General features: G+C 33.2%; 1 protein-coding gene across 1 annotated transcript in view; it reads right to left on the reverse strand.

Annotated features, from left to right (window-relative positions):
• Positions 1-238: 238 nt before the first annotated feature.
• The window catches only part of Smp_125550 (hypothetical protein), a gene marked incomplete at its 5' end in the record, with an annotated part of 39,711 nt that continues 19,013 nt past the window's right edge, over positions 239-20,936 (reverse strand). Inside the window, 12 exons of the mRNA XM_018788579.1 lie at positions 239-1,336; positions 3,364-3,580; positions 5,109-5,414; positions 7,529-8,009; positions 10,533-10,617; positions 11,963-12,195; positions 13,708-13,832; positions 14,679-14,725; positions 16,919-17,058; positions 18,244-18,604; positions 19,759-19,934; positions 20,162-20,266. Coding sequence (XP_018654107.1) covers positions 968-1,336; positions 3,364-3,580; positions 5,109-5,414; positions 7,529-8,009; positions 10,533-10,617; positions 11,963-12,195; positions 13,708-13,832; positions 14,679-14,725; positions 16,919-17,058; positions 18,244-18,604; positions 19,759-19,934; positions 20,162-20,266 — 2,645 coding nt within the window. The 3' untranslated portion in view covers positions 239-967. The remainder of the gene's footprint in view (positions 1,337-3,363; positions 3,581-5,108; positions 5,415-7,528; positions 8,010-10,532; positions 10,618-11,962; positions 12,196-13,707; positions 13,833-14,678; positions 14,726-16,918; positions 17,059-18,243; positions 18,605-19,758; positions 19,935-20,161; positions 20,267-20,936) is intronic.

Genomic DNA, 20,936 nt, shown 5'->3' on the forward strand with positions numbered 1-20,936 from the left:
GCACCACAGACCAATTTCTGTTATATTCTATCCCATTTGTTTCCTCGATCTATTCCGCTGTTATACGTATAAACAATTTGTTGCTCTATTTTCAGGATATTTCGAATCGCTCACACAAACGTTATTTTATCATCCAGACAGTCACGACATAAATGCATGTTAAGTTTTTTGTACGCTTACTTATTTACTCATAATCACATGCTAACATTTTCATTTCTGTCCGCATCTTGACGATATTCATGTACATTTTTACATAAGCATGACACTTTCATATGATGCTCTCACTCCTTACTTGACACTGTAATTTATCAGGTATTGTACAATTTTTCCCTACATGTTAACGCTATTCACATATCGCTTCAGTGTTATTTTCGAAAACAGACATTAAAAAGATAAATATGCTATTTTTTACAAGGGGGCTATGTAGTATCAGTTGATATGTTAAGCTTATATACTTTATTCTGGCTTCTGGACAAGCAAATGGACCATAGACTGAAGTAAAAAACAGTATAAAAGTTAAGTGAAGAGTTTTGACCAAATTACTTTTCTATAAAAGGTTATAACTTCAGCACTCTCTTTGTACAGTTTATTGTATGAAACAGGCTTGTTAAATTCGTAATGAACTTCAGAAGTTGCTTCATCCAAGAACGCTTCAATCTATTTTTGAGTGGAAGTAGTTATTTTTAATAAGTCAATAAACGAGACTAATCTGCAAATCAAAAATCTGTATGATTGATTGAATCTTGCTTCAAAAAATTCCTTTTACATTTATAGCACTGAAAAGAAAACTAGAATCTTCCTTAAATGTCGAGGGTATATGGATTGCCAAAATACCACAATGTTATCACACAGATAATTTTGATAGTAATAATAGAGGAAATACACTTTTTACATTCATCTTTTATCTTCAACATTAAAGTTGAGTCATGTTCATGACTTCTGTTTTTCGAAAGTTGTCCGTAAAAAGCTACATGACAGAACAGGTACGTTGTTCAGCGTTGAAAGACCCGTCCGCTAAATTTTCGGTTGTCCCATCAAATAAACATTCATTTTTGCTACCGGTATCCGTTTCATTGAGATTAAGAACCACAAGACGCCCTAGTGGGCCAAGATCATTTACAGATTTCCAGCGATCAGGATAACTCGATGTCCAATGCTTAGTAATGGCAGTTTCGTTACTAAGAATAATTGGTGTCGAACAACTAGAATTGTCCAGGGATGCGTGATGTGAATCCAAAAGTACTGAACAGTGAACAGGGTTATTTTTAAGAACAACTGTTTCATCCTTTGCAGGCGATAAGGTAAGATCCAAAAGACTAGGACCCACTTTCGATACCTGTAGATGAAAAAAAAACAGAAAAAAAACATTTGAACGAGTGAGCGCTCATAAGTAAATAATCTATAAGACTGAAACTGCTTTCTGTTAGCAGAACATAGACTGGATTAAGGCATGTTCTATGCACGATCGCGTTGGTGCACGCTGGTTGGCCAATTATTATCCAATCACCGCTAGTCGATGCATGGAGAAGACTCTAGAATTTTCTCATTGTAAAAAACTACAAAGTATACTAACGTATCTCTTATTATGCTTCTTACTTCCATCTACCCATGTTATCCGGGATATAATTTCTTTCCTGTTTAACCGTGTTCTGATTTGAGGACTTGTTGAGTGAATTAGTGTTCAAGACTACTGAGCAATAGGAATAGCTGGGTCATAATAAGAGAGAATATAACAATTTCCAAAAAGCAAATGGACCCAATAATAATTCGTACACGAAATTTGTAGGACAGAACAATTATTCAGTAATAAGATATTCACTCATTTCAAATTATCATTTTTTTAATCACCGAAGCCGATTTTAAACTTGTATTATGCTTTGAAACAGATAATACTTGAAACATTAAATATAAAACTAAGAAACTGATAAGTGGAAAAGAATGATAATGATTGGTTGTCTGCCTAGTCAGATATGTAGATAGTCTGACAGGTGTCAGATGAGTTATATATTCCCCGATCCTTATTATTTATTATTATTGATTGTCCATTTGTTGTTGGATTGTACTTAACTATCTTTTTAATGTTAAACCGGTTAAGCTGCAAATTGATACGGAGTCTGACAGAACATTAATTTTTAGAGAGACGTGAATAAAACTTGGTCGACCTCAATATCAATGTACATATTATAATGCTGAAAGTGCGACAGGAACTAATATTACTCTTCTTGGAGAAATGCAGCCACCTCTCTCATTGGAAGACAAGACTATGACAGGAAAATGTTATGTATCTGGAAACCGTCATACCAGCTTGTTAGGTATTGATTAGATAGATAAATTTGGTTTGTGGGATCTACCGTTGCGTATACCGAAAGTAGAATCTCGCCCATGACCAGAAACGGACAAGCCTTGGGTCCGAGTACACATCAAATATGCTGGACCAATGAATTGACAATATTTTCTGGTGTTGGTAGATTCATACTCAAAATGGCCTGAAATTTAAGTTGTGCGAAGACTGTCTACGTCTGAAACATTGTTACATCTCAAACAACTATTTGGTAGGTTTGGAACACCTAATGTTTTGGTTTCAGATAACGGGACGCAGTTTACATCGTCAGAGTTTTGCAAACAAAATGGTATAGAACATATTAGTATCCCACTGTATCACCCTCAGTCAAATGGATAAGTAGAGAAATTTGTTAATATTCTTAAGCGAGCTCTCTTAAGGATGGGAGAAGATAATATATAAGAGGCTCTGCAACAGTTTCTACTTTTTTACAGAATTACACATAGTCCAAACTGTCAAGACGGAAAATCGCCGACCGAAATGTTTGTCCGACCAATTAGGACATTTTTTGATGATCGAATCCGTCAGGGAGCACCAGTTCCCTCAAGATTACAGGTACACCTTGTTGACGAGTGCCAAGTAGCACGAGTTTCCTGTTGACCACCTCCAATCACCATCTTATATGCACATTATTTTTGACAGTATTCGATAAATAAAGTATTTATATGAAAGTACTGCAAAAAATGAAAACTCTGCTTATATGGCTTCAGTAGATGGACTAGTGGTTAAAACATGTGACATTCAATGACTGGATTTCAGGTCAAAATCTCAAGTAATCTAATCCGATTCTGGCAAATTGGTAGTAGAACACCAAATGTGGTAGACGTGAAGTACATGGGCCCATTCTCGGTAAATGAGTCAAATCGAGAGTTCCAACAAAGACAATTAACATACAGATGTAACTACAACTAAACTAATCTATACAGGATACACTAAAAACCATTCAATATCTTAGAATAACTAGCAGAGGAAGAAAATTGATAACTACTAGCAAAAAAGAAAACTATATAAAACTGCCTTACTTCTAGTGGGATAAGACAGTCCTGTTCCAAGTTTAACTGACAGGCTCTTGAATATTGGTATGTATGTGTTATAGATGAACTATTTACTTCCATTATTTGCTTTTTCTGAATTTTATTTACCATATCATCTTCAACCAATGTGGTGCTGGAAAATACTGATACCACTGGCACCTTATTTTTCTCATCAGAAATTTCGTACACCTTTTCCAAAATTATCCTAGAAGCAAAGATATGGTTATAAGTAATGTGGTTGTGTTGTTCCGTTGTACTATTTAATTTGGGATTAATTTTGATTTGGTTATTTATTCTCTGAAGAAGTGGCTCACACTGAGTCACGAAACTTCAGAAAATCTAATTTTTCTACTTATTGGGATATCACAAATATATTAATTTATTTATAACAATCTACCCAATGCTCGATTTATTTGAAATTTCAAGTCAAACCTTGGTAATGATACCTAAAAAGATATAGTTGTTCAATATATTGCAAATGGAGTGCAAATAGTAATAAAGAACTGTTTACTACATAGTAAGATGTGGGTCTTTGAAACAGAATAATGCGAACTTTAATTATATTATTGTAAGTGGACTTCTATAATTAATAATCAAATTGAAAAATAGTAAAAGTGATTTGCATGGAACAGCTTTACAAAATTTTGACAGGCCATAAAATTATGTGATAACTATAATCACATGTTTATAAAATATATAGGCCATTAATAGCATTTCACTAAAGAGTTGCACACCGCCAGAAGTTAATCCATCACTATCAACATAAATACAAGTAGAAATATGAGCTAGCCAAAGTTATTATACCATATCAGTGAAGCAAGATGAAATTAACATTGTAAATCGTAAGGGAGTTGAGACAATAGTAGTAGCGATGAAGTGAGAAGTAAACACTAAGAACATGATGTGAAAAACACTCAATGGAAAGGCATGTCAGAAGGAATACTAGGGCTGAAGAAAGAAGTGAAACATAAGTACGGATTTAATACAAATGGAAAGCAGACAAATTTCGAATACCAATTAGGTACTTTAAACGTACTATTTAAACACTCTGTCTTAAAAGATACAAATAACAACTATGAGACGTGGTCATAAAAATAATAATAGGGAAACAAAAGAAGCATTTAATCGAAGTAGGAAACGGCGGAAACGATAGTCAATGAATGGCAAACGTGAAATAGCAAATTACAGTATAATAAATCCGCGTGAAAACTTTTAAGCTTATTAACTATTTAGAGGAACATATTGATTTTAGATGTACACAAAATATTCGAGAACTACACGAAAAAAAGTTACGAACTGAAATAGCACAAAATGACATGACTAAGTAAGGAGTATCAGCGGATAGGTAAAATACACATGGTCTTGGAGTTATAAACCAGAATTTGTGCGTAAATAACAATGAAAACGAAGAAATGAAAAGCAGGTGTGTCGCATATAATGACATGACAGATTAAGTAAGGTATACTCCATGACTATTTCAAACCATTGGTTGACTGTGCACAATGTCTGCTGAACATAAATTGTGCTGTATTTTATAAAATGAATACTATTACAACAAAAACTTGATCAAAAGATTATTTACTTAAACATATTTAGTTTATGTTGAAGAAAAATGACGGAGGAAATAGAATGTACACATTGATTGGCAAAAATCCACTATTATCCGTAAAAGCAAAGGCAAATTGACTTTTAAACTAATCCCAAGTTAAAGCAATGAACAACAATATACTTACTTTATGTGAGGCTCACAAGACTCTAAAAAGTAATAGTACGGAGGAATCGTGCCATGTGACCACTGTTTTATTTCTGAAAGACCAGTTATCAGCTTTTTCAAACAAATGTTTGTGGCAGAGATATCCTGATGGATTTCAGAGTAATCTGAAAACACAGTCCAGTTGACAGCCATACTAACTGACCGTAAAAAGGCATCTCTATCTAGACAAATCAAGTTGATAAGGCAGATCCATTCTTTTGAACGAGCTAAGGTTAACTGGTTCAACAGGTATCGTAACTGACAAAGAGTCTCTTTATTAACAGTTCTAGAAAGTAGGAGGACGGAAAAATATTTTACGAAAACCCAGTGGAGTAAGACTGCTCTAAGCAAAAATATTTTTAGCCAGATTACTAATGAATATACATAAGTGTACATCAGTCAGAAACAGTTGTATAACAAGGTTTATTGACTAGTCATCAGAAACTTTCAATTGAACAAAACTGATTACAATTGGATCCCGAAAGGTATTCATTAGCCTGCATAAAAAATCCAAGCGATCTACTTACAATGTTTCCGTACTTACGTAACAATCTCTTCATTTATTACTCTATTACATTTGTCTCATTTTCTGGAATAAAAACCCCTTGTCAAACATGTGATATATTTATTATTTTCCATTAACCTTAGTTATTCGTATTAAAAATTCCTCTAATCCTATGCAGTTCATAATTTGATTCACTTTATTATTATATACAATTTGCTACAATATCCATATAGTTTTCATGTAATCAGTTCTTCATTCAGATTAGTAACTTTAAGGTATTTATTACCATTACCATTGATCTGGGATTATGACTGTCTAAACTGTTGAGGATTTATTGATAACTAACCACGAAAAGCTAAGTGTATTGTGAGCAAATGTTGTCCTTTTCGCACGCGAAATATTGATTCATAGTCTCCGTTTGACCTTTCATTTTTAGAAGCTTGGTAAGGTTTAGGTTGTATGTGTTTCTTGTTTACCATTGAATATCTCCATATCGCATTGCTTAATTACACTTAGTTTCCTATGATGAAATAATTATTTATGAATATATTCACATAATACTAGTTATTAATTGTTCATATATTAAAATCACAACCACCGAAAGTAAAAATAAAACCAGTGAATATATTAGTTATAGAAATACAAATAAACTTGTTAACACGAAACTCACGATAGGGAGTTAAAATTAAAGGGTGAAGATTCAGAAAATGTATTATCATTTTGTACCATAATAGATGAATTTAACAAAGGTTCATTCGGAGAAGTCGACCAACTGTATATCCCTCCACTACGGTTAGAATCAACCACAACAAAATTGAATTCTTGTAACAAATTTAAGAAAACTTGGGGCCAGTTAGGTTTGGGTTGGATGTTATGACTTTAATAAAGAGAAAAAATAAACCTTAATTTTGAACAAAACACGTTGAATTTCCATTAAATTTTAACAAGAATAACAAAATTGCAATTATGAGACATATAGTATCAAAAAAACAAATAGTAAGAAATTGTTGAGTGCCAACAAAATCAATTCTGTTGTGATTTTATGTCCGGCTTTTTATCACACGATTTACCCACCAATCGAAATACCACTTATTCAATCTTAGCACTGTGCCAAACCAATGACGTTCGACCGGTATGAGCAGCCTAGCGTCCTTATTGGTCCTTTATCCGCCTAGCTCTTCCAGTTGAGTACCGAACACTAATGACAGCTCCTGCTATGGGAATCATTTATTCCAAACATACTTGGTTTATATGCCAGCCAAACCGACCGCATCACACCATAAAATAGAAAATAACATTTGTACAAGATCAAGCCAAAATATGGCTGTGAACGTGGGAGACGGTAATTAATAAACTGAACATAACTTGGGAACAGTAAATCGTATAATAATAATTTATAGGTCAAAATGAAGTTTATGATAAGAGGAATATAGATAGATACAATCTAATCACTTATATAATAGGAATATATATAGAATAATAGTCAATTAACAGATCCCGGAAGTTACCCGTACTTTAATCTTCACTAGGATATAACAAATTCGTTCAACATTATAGGTTTTAATGAACTGGGATTCTCTTTTAGATTATTGTAAAGACAGTAGACAAACGAAATATAGAAAGCAGTCGAAGACAAGGGGAAAGCCTATACAAATGGTTCAGTTAGTAAACTTTTTCCCAGTGCAAGAAGCATTTGTAAAACAGACAAACATAGGAAGATCTTGCATAAAATTACATTTGTTCACGTTTCCAGAATTCATAAAATATAAAATGAATAAAAAATAAAGATAAAAAGCACGTCAATAGATATCGTAAAAAACGAATAGAAAATAAAATGATTTAAGCTAACACTCAATGTCAAAATCACTTTAACTAATTAACCACAGATAACTTACACATTTTTATTTAACCACATTTGCAATACGTTTGTAGGACCAGTACAAAAACCATCATTAAAAATTTCGGGAATATTTGTAACCAATTGGGATGCGCGTTTGAGGTAACCTTGAGAAAAGTAATCCGTAGCTACCCTAAACAAGAGCTGTTCAAGCTGATTTCGAAGAGTGGAAGATGGTTTTTGGATATGAGTTCCTGACGTGTCAGATGATATCTTGATGTTATTACACAAATCTTTGATTTGGTCATTTCCAAAGTCCAGTAATTCCATAGGAACTCTTGTGGGTCGATACATTGACATTCCACCATACCAGACGATCTTGTTGATAGATTTCTCAGGACTGGCTTTTAACTGCATATGATGATTATCAAGACTAGGCAAATTTTTTAAATGATTACACGGGTTCAAGTACATATTGTGGGACTTGTTAAAGTCTTTTTTTCTACTACGTCCATCACTTGAATTATATTCTGTAGGATCTGGACAGTTAAAAATGAAAGTATATTCGCATATATATATATATATATATATATATATATATATAGTGGATTAGATATGTATAGCAAATACTTAAGTTTGTACTACATACTCAATCAAAATTAGGAACCCTCAGTAAAAATATGCAATAAAACTGTCCAGCACACATTTTACTAATCAGTATTCAAATATACTTAAAGAAGTGTTTCAAAAGTGATCAATTTCCACTCATCTTCACGAGCGAAAACACTTTCGCCCATATTAGCTCCTATGACATTTTCCCTTCGTGAATCTCACTGTGATAGATTCTCGATTTTCTAAAGATTGAGGCGATAAATAAATCTACCAATCTAGTGGTTCAACTTGAATTTGATCGTAATCGGTTTTAGGATGGGTTGTATATGTATTCTATAAAACGTCATGTGTACACGTAATCGAAATTCCTAATTAAACTTAACACAGGAAGATTAATAGTAATATTATTTGGATAGTTGGAAAAAAGGGATGGGATAGAAGTTAGAATAGACTTTCTATATAGATGAATATAAGTCACATTGAGGTTTTTTTTTACGTCATTTAGAAACTAGTGATCTTGAGAATGATTTATAATATATTAAGATCTTAATGTGTTTATACTGTTAAAGGTGTGAACGAGGTAGGATCTTTAGAGCAAAACATGGATTGGCTAATCGTACATCCATTAATTGTTATTAAGATTAAGAAAACAATTGAAACTCAACCGATGTATTGCGTTCTGAGTTTATTCTTTTATCCGTGTATTAATAAAAAAAAAAGATTCGAAAATTACTATACACATGAAGAGAATAATGATTCATGTGATATAAATGCAATCGCTCTACGGTATAGGACTGAGACACTTGACAACATTTATACGAGAAATTTTTTTTCTTAAAAAAAAGATAATTTTGAACTTTTTGTCTAATCTGATTATACGTAATAATGTGAATTAAAACATGATTTTGAGTGAATGAAATCATCAGACAGATTCATGTGATTGATATTCTTTTGAGATCCAAGAGAAGCTTTGGGCCATTAAGCGGAGGAAGGTGCTGCTGCTATGTTGGTGTCGATATCCAAGCATGTTTTGCGTACAGATTTCTAGTTGAAACCACATGCAATCAACAGAAATTAAACCAATACAAGGATTTTTTTTAACGAGAAAAATAAAATATGGTCAGTTAGCTACGCAGAGATAAAAACAATAGCCTTAACAAGTAAAACACACAGATGTCAGACTTGAACAAACAAATATATGCTATAGTAATTGGTTAATTCAAGTTGAAACCTGCTTACCAAAACATGGTATGAGTAGCAAAGTTTAAAAACCCAGCCAAATAGAAGAAAACAACTTACGTAAGAAGAAAAGTACTTGGATGGCCTTAAATGAACCATTCAGATTTTTGATAACAATTACTGGGTTTCAGCTGGGAATTTAATACGCAATTATGACTAGCTCATAACTTGTCAGGACATTTGTAACAAACAAACAAAATCTATCAGTATTTCGCTACTTAACCGCTGTAAACAAACTAACGAGACAAACGACCATGATTCTTAAATTAAGATGAGGGATTTCATAGCTTTTCAGGCAGGAAAAAATAGTAGAAAACAAATAAATATAAGAAAAGGAAATATTGACAGGATTTTTTGAAGCCTGAGAGATTTCGAGGTGGAACCATACTTCGTGGAAGAATTAAACAGAATTAAGACAGCGCCTTGTAGATATTTGCGCAAGATTCATCCATCTATATGCATCTAAAGCACGAACGCTCTGTAGCTAAGCTATGTAACGTTAACCCTTGGATAAGAGTTGATTTTCGTTTGTGCTGAAAACTGTAACCCTTTTACCTCTGATTAAAGAAGCAATTCACATCAGAGGGTAGATCATTCATGTCGAAACTCTTTATCCCTTGTAATGTTATCATCACTTTTTATTGTAAATTGTTTTATAATTAGCACTGCCTTTTGATTGACTAAAATTATCTTAAGTTTTTACAGCTACCATGGTACCTTTTGGAAACAAGCTAGACAACGTATGGAAAAAACCCAACTTTGTACAGAGGCCGGGTCAATGGTTAGAGTGTTCAATCCTTAAGCTTCAAGGTTTCGGGTTCGAGTCTCACTTATCTTACTTCAATAGGACTGTATGACATATAGGGTAAATAGGAGATGTAAAAAACTGAAATGTTTTTCACTTTAATGGATAAATGGTACATACGACGTTGAAAAATGTTGAATTTTAAAAATCTAATTTGCGTAAAGTAAGTTTAAGGTACAGGAAAATGAAATGACTAGCTAAAAAGACACTGAGAATAACAGATATACAAAATTGGAGCTTTTAAGAGATAGGTAATTTAAAAATAAGAACATTAGCAAAATATACTTTAATTTTACTCTGATAGGAGAGCAAATTCTGAAAGATCATCTATAACAATCTCTAGTTTAGCCGCTTATAATTACTTTAACGTTGCGGTAGTAGAGTTTTCAAAATCACATTTACTTACCAATAGCACATAGAAAACGCAACAGATCACGAATGAGATTCCAATTCATAGATTGAAGCGATGCTCGAAACAAGGTTAATGCGCACTACAACAGTGAGAAAATGTGCAATGCTATGAAATTGAAGCAAAACTTTCAGTACGTTAATTAAAAAATAATTCAATAAACCTATAAACAAAACTAACATTTCTTGATACAGAACAGTTAATCTCAATAGGTAAGAATCATGCTTCCAACTGAGAACCCATCCTCATAACTCTATCAAATTTTTGGGGGAAATAATGGATTCTTTGTTGTTATGATGCGCTGTGTCCGAGATCTGATACGGATGCAGAAAGTGCTACACCCCGAACTTGAGGGAGAACACGAGTCAAGGTTAAATATTTGTTGAGCGACCGAATTATATGCATAGACATTCATTCATATGTACATTTCTACACCTAAGAAAACCAATCAATTTCTCAGCTAATGGGACGTACCTGTCCTTTAAGATACTTCAGGTTAGCACTCATTGACTTACTCATTTGGTTACTTCTGATTGAGTCAATATCAATTTTACTATACAGTATTTCTCAACATAAATGTAAATAATCATACTTTCATTTTTGAAATTCTACAGTACTTCTATAGAATCGTCAAAGTTCACAAATGGACGAATTCTAAATGTAACTTACGAAAAAAAAAATGAAAACGGTATCAAGCGTCATGATTGAGTGAGAGAGATCTACTCTGTTACATAAATAACAACTTATGTTTTTAATGTGGAAAGGAATTCAAAGATATATATATATATATAGGTACACCAAATTAACAATAATGTGACGGATTGTAAAATTAGTAAGATGAAACTATGTTTAGTCTCGAAGTTCGTGTGCAATGGCGCTAATAGTTAATAAATAAATTCGGAAAGTTTTTGGTTTTACTATATTTTCATATTGCAGGACACGTCAGCTAAATCTATATCCATACCAACTGGTACACTAACACTACAATGCAGGTAACCATAACCAATGAACCTCAAGTAGAACGAAATGTATGTTCTGGATTGCACTGCTATGAGTAATCTAAAATAATATGAAACTTGTAACCGCAGGCAATATCGAGACCTCCTTTAGTGGGATCAATGGAGATTGGTCGAAGTTCAGTTATGAATATCAACGAGGAAAAAAGGACTTTTATGAATAATGGTAGTTTCACTTTCGTACGAATAATTCGATAATTATACGGAAAGAACCACTGTGAGAAAATGCAACCAATGCTTTGCGAACTGTGATATTTAGAAATGTCTGGATTAAAGTATACAATTAGACGCTTATTGAAATAACAAAATTGGTATAAAGAATGTGATGAGAAGTACTCGGTGTGTTGCAGGGTTATGGTTACGACAAGTAGGATGAGTAGAAGCACGCGGAATAGTTTGTGAAAACATTACCTCCCAACTAACAGAAAGAGGTTCCGATGTTTGAAGAAGAATAAGAAAAGAAGCTGCTGTTTCCAGTTTATTATTTTCCAAACATAATTCAAATAGATCTTTTGGTTTCCTTCCGATGGTAATGAATAAATGAGGCCACCAAGTGACATCGGTTTTACGAGAACAATGGGCCAAAATCTCCAGAAAATTGGAGAATTCTTGAATAAATGCTACAACTTGCGGTAGTAATGGATCTAAAACGGTAATAGGGAATTACTAAAATAGTATTCGAAACAATGAATATATTCATTACAAAGCTTATTAAAACATTCGGTAGTGTTATCAAATCAAGTGAATAACAATGCAGTAATTCAAAGGGATTCTCTTGAGTAAACATCAGAATGTATGTGAAGTATAAAGGCGAATACATAAAAGGAAGTATTTATGATTCCGAACACGAAGGATTAAAGAACAGGATGGTTGGGAAAAGTAACTCAACGAACTGTTGTACTAATGTTTTCAGAAGCACAACACATCATGAGGTCATTTTTAAGGTCGAAAGTACTTATATAATAAATCTGAGATGTGAATTTCGTGTATACAAAGATGAAATAAGATATATTATAATAAAATTAGAGCATAAGAATACCATGTATGAGTACTAAAGTATGTAGGACTGTTTTTCATCCAAATATTATGTATTCAAATGGGATATAAGTATGACTTCGTGAGCAGTTCCCTAAATATATTTCTGGAGTTTCAGTGCACTGGTAGTAAATACAATTGTGGTTCATTGTATTCTACAAACGTATGGACTATTTCCTGATAACCTAATGAAACAAACAAATAACTGTTGGTGATAAAACATGGTAAGTTAACATATAAATTGTTCAGCCAGAGATGTGACCACCGGTCAGTACTATCATAGGTAATAAATATTTGATCAAATAGCAGCTGAGTTAAAGTGACGATATTCAAAAAACCAGGGAGAAAGGAAAATTATATATATATATCTGAAAAACCGTCCTAGAGTAAGGGATGTACGAAACATCACCATCGAACAACCACATAACATACCATAATTTACAATGACACGAAGTGAATTTCAACTGGTACGGTATACGCAGGTTTGATTGACTTGCCCTTCTCATCTAGAACTTTGCTTCTGATATTATTCCAAAGTTCTTTCACATGAAAATAACGTTTTGTAAACCCAAATTAAAAGCAGTGATTTTGGTCTGTGTCACTTAAAAGACGCTATTTATTCAAATTCTGAGACAAAGTTTACGGGTAAAAGTATTCATTAATAGACGACCAGATATTTGCTGAGGTTATTAGTGACTTCATTTCTACAAAATAAAAACTATTTTTGTCCATAATAAGGCAAAACGAGTTTAGAAGAATAGCAGAATCAGAAAAATTAATGCAAGGTCATGAAACGTCTAACTGGTTCTCGTACAGTATTTGCTATGACAGGTATCGATAGCTGTAGTTTAGACAGTGCTATGATGCATAAAAGGTGAGTTTCACGGTTCAAATGATAACTTTCACATACACCTTCCCTTTTTACGAATACACTTGTAGAAATAATATAGAATTGCAAGGCGTTGAAAACAGTAGTATATAATATATTACGATGAGGCATTATCTAAATCAAATAAACTCGTGGTACTTTTCATTTGACAATTATCAATAAAAAGAATTCGTATTGTAGATGTGGATAAACAGTAATAAAAAACAGATTATGTCGTATTTAAATTTTTTACCTGGCGTTGGAATTTTGGAGGCAGCTTCAACCTCCAACACTTCATGTAATAACAGTTCCAAAATAAGGGGAAAGTACGGTAAATGTTGATACGCTAAACTCATTTGAAACGCATGTATCCCCAAACTATATGTGCAAAATTAAAAAGAAATTCGTTTTAGAAATTACGCAAACACTGCAGAAAATTACACTGGTTCAAAAAGAGACTACTGTTAGCGGGACATAGATTGGACCATAGCATATTCCGTCCAGGACTGCATTGGAGCACCCTGATTGTCCATCTCTTGACCAATAGTGCTAGCGGATAACTAGAAGATTCTAGAATCTCTTTATGTATAAATTACAAATGCACTAACGTTTCTCTTATTGTGATTCCTACTTCTATCCAACTTTGTTTATTTGGAATATAATTATGTTGCTGTTCAACCGTGTTCTAATTTGAAGACTTGTCGAGCGAAGCAATATCCAAGAATACTAAGCAAAAAGAGTAGCTGGGACGTAGTAAGAGAACTCATAACAACTACAGTTCTACTACTTTATGCGAAGCTAGTGCATACGGGGACTTCACCAACAAAGACAATGAAACTTTCCATAACACATAAAAATGTAAATCCCCTAGGACACACGAAGTCCTTTTTAAATTGTAGGACAACATATTAAAGTAAAGCTAGTTATATATTGAGTCTACTAAATAATAGTAGAGATTTTTGGATTGGATGTTATACCATTCCAATGGAATGTACTATTCGCCTACCCCATGAGTAACATGTACATATTAACCTGCGAAATTGCCACCCTGTTAAAAGTTGTGTGATTAAGTTCTAAAAGAACTTCACGGATCTCAAACCACTTAAAAAATATGTCATTTAGCCATAACTTTTAAGTAGTTTAGCAGAGTATGTGCAATTATTGTTTTACAACAAGAATTTAAGGAAAACAATAAAGATTGAATTTCTATATAAAACAACTTACTTTTTTCTTAGAAGCTGTCGAATGATATGATGTAGTGCTACCCGAATCTGCAAAAGAAATGGATGTTCAACGAATTCGAGCATCATATATAATATACTGAATAGATTAGAATCGAAAATGAAAATACAAGGACAAAACGTAAAGCAAACGAACAAAATCGGAAATAAGAGCCAAACAAACTAGCCAGGCATGAATAGATTAAGTATATAAAGGAAACCCCCTTCGATTTGAGTAGTGCGATTTATTTTCTATTTTAAGGTGAGATAATCGCGAAACATAGGAATGTTTGTCACAAGTGAGTCTACTTAATGTTTTATAGCTGTGAAAGAAAGTTATATGGGATTGATTATCACTCATTTAATAACGTATGAGTGAACTCAAAACACTTCGGTGCGTACATAAGAATTAAAACGTCAAGACATATGCAATTCACAGGATAAAAGTTGGTAAAATACTGTCATTTAATTATATAGAAATGCTTAATTTAACAGCACCCGCGTTTTTACGCATCCTAAAATTGTTTTCTTATGAACGTATATTAATAAAAGAATCTGTGAGAAGTGCAGTCAAGAAACCTACAAAAATTAAGTTACTTGTACTTTAGATGACAGATGAAAGAATGTTATCCGCAAATATGATACGACAAGAACAACGGGAATGGAATAAGTCACTGTTGAGAAAAAGCCTGCATTCATACGACTTAGCCTCAAAGGTGATGCAATAGTCTATTAAATCGAGTTTAGACTATGGGCTTGTTATGTCCCGATAAGAATAGTCAATGATAACTTTGGGATCCATTTATGGACCAATATTATGCATATATTTTTTATCGTATAATTGCTAAATAACTAAACTGTTCGTATTCATGTTCCCCTTATCATGAGCTTTATTTTGAACTATAGACTATTATTATACGATTTACCATTCTTGAGTTATCCCCAATCTATTAATTACTGCCTCCAACACTCACAGCCACATTTGGCTAAATCTTGTACAAATGTTATTTTCCATCTTATGGTACGATGTGGTCTGTTTGATCGATATTTAAACTCAGCATGTTTGAAATAAAATGATTCATACCGCAGAGGCTGTTCTGAACTTAACTGGCTAAGCTAGGCAGATAGCAGGACCGATAAATACTCAAGACTGCTCGTACGGTTTTCGTGTGTCACTGTTCCAATCGATAATTCGCTGCTCTCTGATTGGCGGTCTTATCACGTCATACATTAACTGGGCGTCCACAAGTTATAACAGGGCTGTATTTAAAAACGATTTATCCAGCCGCTCAATTGTTTTTACTAAAGTTAACAAACTGCTCGCCCAATATTAACTCCAATTATGTTTACCAGTTTACATGTCCCGAAGCGCATAAATTGGAAAGAGAGGAAGGGGATTTATAATTCGCATCTCTGATCATGTTCCTAAGAAATTGAAGATTAGAGATTAAAATGCTTTTAGTGGTGTCACCACCTGTCATCTAACTGACAGTCAACGAGATGTTGACATTTCAGAATTGTCAATAAGCCAGTGATTTCAAACTTACTACTAAGTTTTTTTTTTCAAAAGCATAAATAGGAAAGTGCCTGGTCAGACTAATGCATTCATACGATTAGCTACTTGATGTCTCTGTGTTCGCAACAATTAATTCATTTTCTTCATTCTATTTTGTCTTGTCTTAACTTTACTTATGTTAATCCAATACTCAATCGCTTTTTATGTGCTATTATGTAACTTTCAGTAGGTTGATTAAATGCTTTTTATAGACTTTTTAGTACATTTACACTATTTAACATACCAACTATAAGACCATCGCTTATGATTTTTCCATATTTAATATTCATTTTAACAATCTTTATCGAGAAGAACCTTTTCGTACTATGATGTTAAGAAAACAATAGGGAATTTCCATTTATATTCCGACACATACGGAAGAACAAGCTATTAAAATTCAATGAATAGACAGTGTGGTCGGATTGTTAAGTATTAGGTTACATCAATAAGCTTGACCAATCACTTAGAATAAGAAAGAATGATAAATTGTCCACTTTGAGCATTTATTTGTAGTGACTAACAAAATTAATGGAAATTTCTGTGGGAAGTAGAAAGCACAAAAAAAAGCACTTTCAAAATCTTCTGTAACCAGAAATATTTTCATGACTGTCCTTAGACCTAAGTAGGACAATGCAAAACAGTCAAAATACGTCAAATCAAATAGGTATGAAAAATTTATTCGACTTAACCTTAGTTAACAAAGTTCCATAAGGAAATAGCACGAATAAATCCGAAGATATATCTTCCTTCCAATGAACCAGTGGCTTGTTCCAGCAACGATGAAACTCATTAAGAATACCGACTAGCAAGCCTTCCTGAAAGCAAATACCTAAAAATGAATATAGTCATAGTGAAAATTAAATCAATAAATATAGACTACGACTATATGATATTCAAAAATCTAATTGAGGATTTTCATTTAAATCAAAGTTATTTAAAAGCCTGACGAAATAATGTCCAACAGTGATCTTGAAGACATTTTATCCGTTACAATTCAAGGAAGAAATTCGGAGAATAACTTGGTATCAAAACCAAGGAACGAGTAATTATTTATTATCCATTTAAACAGGTAAACATTGGTACAAGGAGTCACTAAAATATATGGCTCCAAACTTCGTCATTTGATTTGTGTGACAGCTGGAATATTGGCCGGGCGCCCAAACCAAAACAGGTCATTAAGGACGAGACGGAAAATATTTGAGATTTATAATCACCAGTCTTGATTTTCGACTGTCATTCGACTTCCTGGCACTGAATTATAACCAACAAAAAAAACACAAAATCCAATAGCATTCTAAATGGGTAGAGGATAGATGAACTATGGAAACGGTTAGAAGAAATCTAAGCAATACGCTAAGGAATTTTACACCCCAATCAGTGTGGTCGTCCATGGGAACAGGGTAGAACTACGATACTATGAGAATTATTTAGCATGTACAGATGGAAATTAGATGGGAACGAAGGTTTCGAAAAGTATAAATGTCTTGGGTGCTTACTCCTGAATGATAATTAGATGATTAGTAACTACCGATTTCAAGATTTTACAAAGTGATTCTAAAAAGAGCATATTGATTTTCTAACGATTGGGATAGGTAACAAATGAACCAAACTGAACCTTTAAATTCAATAATTAAGACTTTGTATGCCATGGTACTTATTTAAGATGTCACACCTGATTTAAACTGTGACTGAATGAAACGCAACTAACTAGGCTACTTATCAGGATATCAGTTTCAAAACGCACTATTGATACAAATTATCCGGTACCACCACATTATTTTAAAAATAGCTGGTGGCGTACTGAGAATTGCTTCAATATCAATGGCATTTAATAAAAGAATACTAGCGGCATAATATCGCGAAATCAAGCGGAAATAAATAACCTAATTATATTTCATTCAAATAATTAATAAACGATCAAAAACCAAGCGAGATAATCATTGGTGATACAATCTAAAAGTGAAATGAATTTTGAAAACAAAGACAATAAGAATACACTATCTATTTAACTCACTAAGAGGGTACAAGTCGCCGCCCAACTCAAATGACAACATTATTCTTCGGTAATCACAATTTAAGACCGACGAACTATCGTGATCCGTACTAAATTTTTGATTGGTATCTGATCTCACAGATTCATAATTAAAACTAAATGCAAGCGAAGAAGGAACTTGTGGTAGTGGAAGCCAAACACTAAGTCCAACTGCTCCGGAATAAAGCCACAAGGAGTCTTTCGTATAAGCATTTGCATCAATCCCATTCAATGGCGATAAACGATCATTATTAGCCTGAGAAGTGATTGGTGTGAAACAGCTTGTAGACCATAGAATTTCTATTTCAGAAGCCACTAACAAAGGTGTTCCAAATGATAGTAACTGATTGAAAACAATCATATTTCCAAAAGCGAAATAATAATAGTTTAGCACAAACAAATGGTAATGGATATTATATAAAACTAGATACAAAATGAACCAAATTTAGGAATACGCTGAAGAACACTCACATCAAGAAAAACTTAAAGGTTAAATCTCAAATATTTTAGGGAATCGATGTTTTACGGACATAAAAAGAAGGCCCAATCATATTGTGAATCACTGAAAACAACTTTAACAGATAAAAAAAAGTGGATCTTACATCTAAATAGGTTATAACGGTCTTTTTCCTTTTGACTCACGAATGAGACATTAATTTACCTCAGACGAATATCTGCACTAGATTCCCTCCCAGTATCTATTCCACAGGACTTCAACGCAGCTCAGATCAAGAACATGAGATTAGCCTGACTAGAACGTAAATATATTTCCACACCAAAACCGACACAATCCAAAAAAAATGGACAATCAATCAATAATAATAAATAATAAGGATCGGGGAATATATAACTCATCTGACACCTGTCAGACTATCTATATGTCTGACTAGGCAGACAGCCAATCATTATCATTCTTGCCCACACATAATGATATAAGGAACACTTAAGAATCTACTACTAGTCAATTGAAATCCCTTTCAAAGTTCCAATACATGATGTTTAGTGAATCTGAGACAACAAACTATGACAGGTCAGTAATAATAATGCATACAATGTAACTGACTTATCAAATACAGATTCATGTATTCAAGTTAGAGTTACACTCTAGATATGAGAGTCGGTGACATTCCTCTAATAGAGCCTCAGTAGGTGAAAGGAATTTGAACTTGAGGTGCATAGGTTAAGTGTTGTGTGTGGAAGTTTGAGGGAATAATTAATTCTCAATTTCTGCTACGTTTATAAGAACACTGACTATCTCTTAAGCGACATCCACCACATTTTTTACACTATTGATGATAAGCTATACATCTTCTGTGTGACTAGTAAAGTTATGAGCATTTACAATTTGTACTACGGAACTTAAACATATGATACATTTTTCCATGAATTTATAAAAAAATTTGTGCATATGCGAACCAATTACCATACAAGAAATGAAATTACTTAATTCCAGTACTTGTTTTCTTTTATTTTTAAGATGAATGATGTTTGAATTACCTGTTGGTTAATTTCCTCCGGAGTTCCAGAATGGCTTTTCGGAGTGACATCTAAATACGAACGTTGTAACATAAACACATCACCGGCATAATTCATAACTAAGCTTTCAATTGAGCAGAAACCTGGGTCGAAGTTACGAAACAAATTAGTTCCTGAAGTGGTTGTACGGGTAAAAGCTGAAACACGTTTTGAAAGATAATAATCAAATTTGGGTTATACATCTTCAATGGTTATTATTAATGATGCGATGAACAAAAAACTGTCATAACTACTGACAAATCATTTACATAAGCAGAAAACTGACTTATTCACGAACTCTTATTAATCTCATGCAGAATCCAATCTGTAAAAAAGCTTTAAAACTCAGTCAACGAAGACAAAAAAGAGAGAATTTTAGACTTACATGCATTACTCTTTAGAGTTGTAAGGCAAATTCGAACAACACATGCTGGAAATATGACAATATCTGTTAAATTTACAGCCTTGAAAGGAGATACGATGACAGTGCCTATGATGAAGAAAAATATATTTGGCAAAAGCGCATGAGAAAATAATGAAAATCAAAATGTGAGTGCTAGATGGAAGTTACACAAAAAACTGTAAACCATAAACTATTAAAATAAAATCACCTTTTCACTTTCGAAGGGACAAAAACGGTTAAATTTAAAGACAATGAGGCACTGATTAAATGTTTATCTTTAGAAGACTTCGACTGGTATCAAATGAGATAAGTGGAAAAATAGAATAAGCAAGAAGTAAAACTTTCCTGCATCATGTAAAATCCTTATAGCATGGACTAAAAACAGGTTTCAGAATTAAAAGTAGTCTGCACTTGAACCTCTTAAATGCTGATGTTTAGCGATATGGTGCATTTGTTTCTGCCGTTATGTTATTATCTAATATTATCAAGTTGTACAATGACGCAGATAGTCACCGTAAATCTTTGTTATGAATTGATGGTTGTACGAGAATAGTTTCAGGAGACGATTATAGTTATCTATTACCTGAGCTACAACTCTAGGAATAATACCTAAGTGCTTTACGAAATGGCTTAGCCTACGTATCTAGGTATTACAGTGATTTTTTAAATAACTGCACCGAAGTAACCGATTTCGGAGAAAACGGTTGAAAGCTTTCAGTATAAACAATAATCTACTAAATAATTTGGGTTGTAGTTA

The sequence above is a fragment of the Schistosoma mansoni genome, chromosome W, assembly GCF_000237925.1.
Source record: "Schistosoma mansoni strain Puerto Rico chromosome W, complete genome".
NCBI classification, from domain to species: domain Eukaryota; kingdom Metazoa; phylum Platyhelminthes; class Trematoda; order Strigeidida; family Schistosomatidae; genus Schistosoma; species Schistosoma mansoni.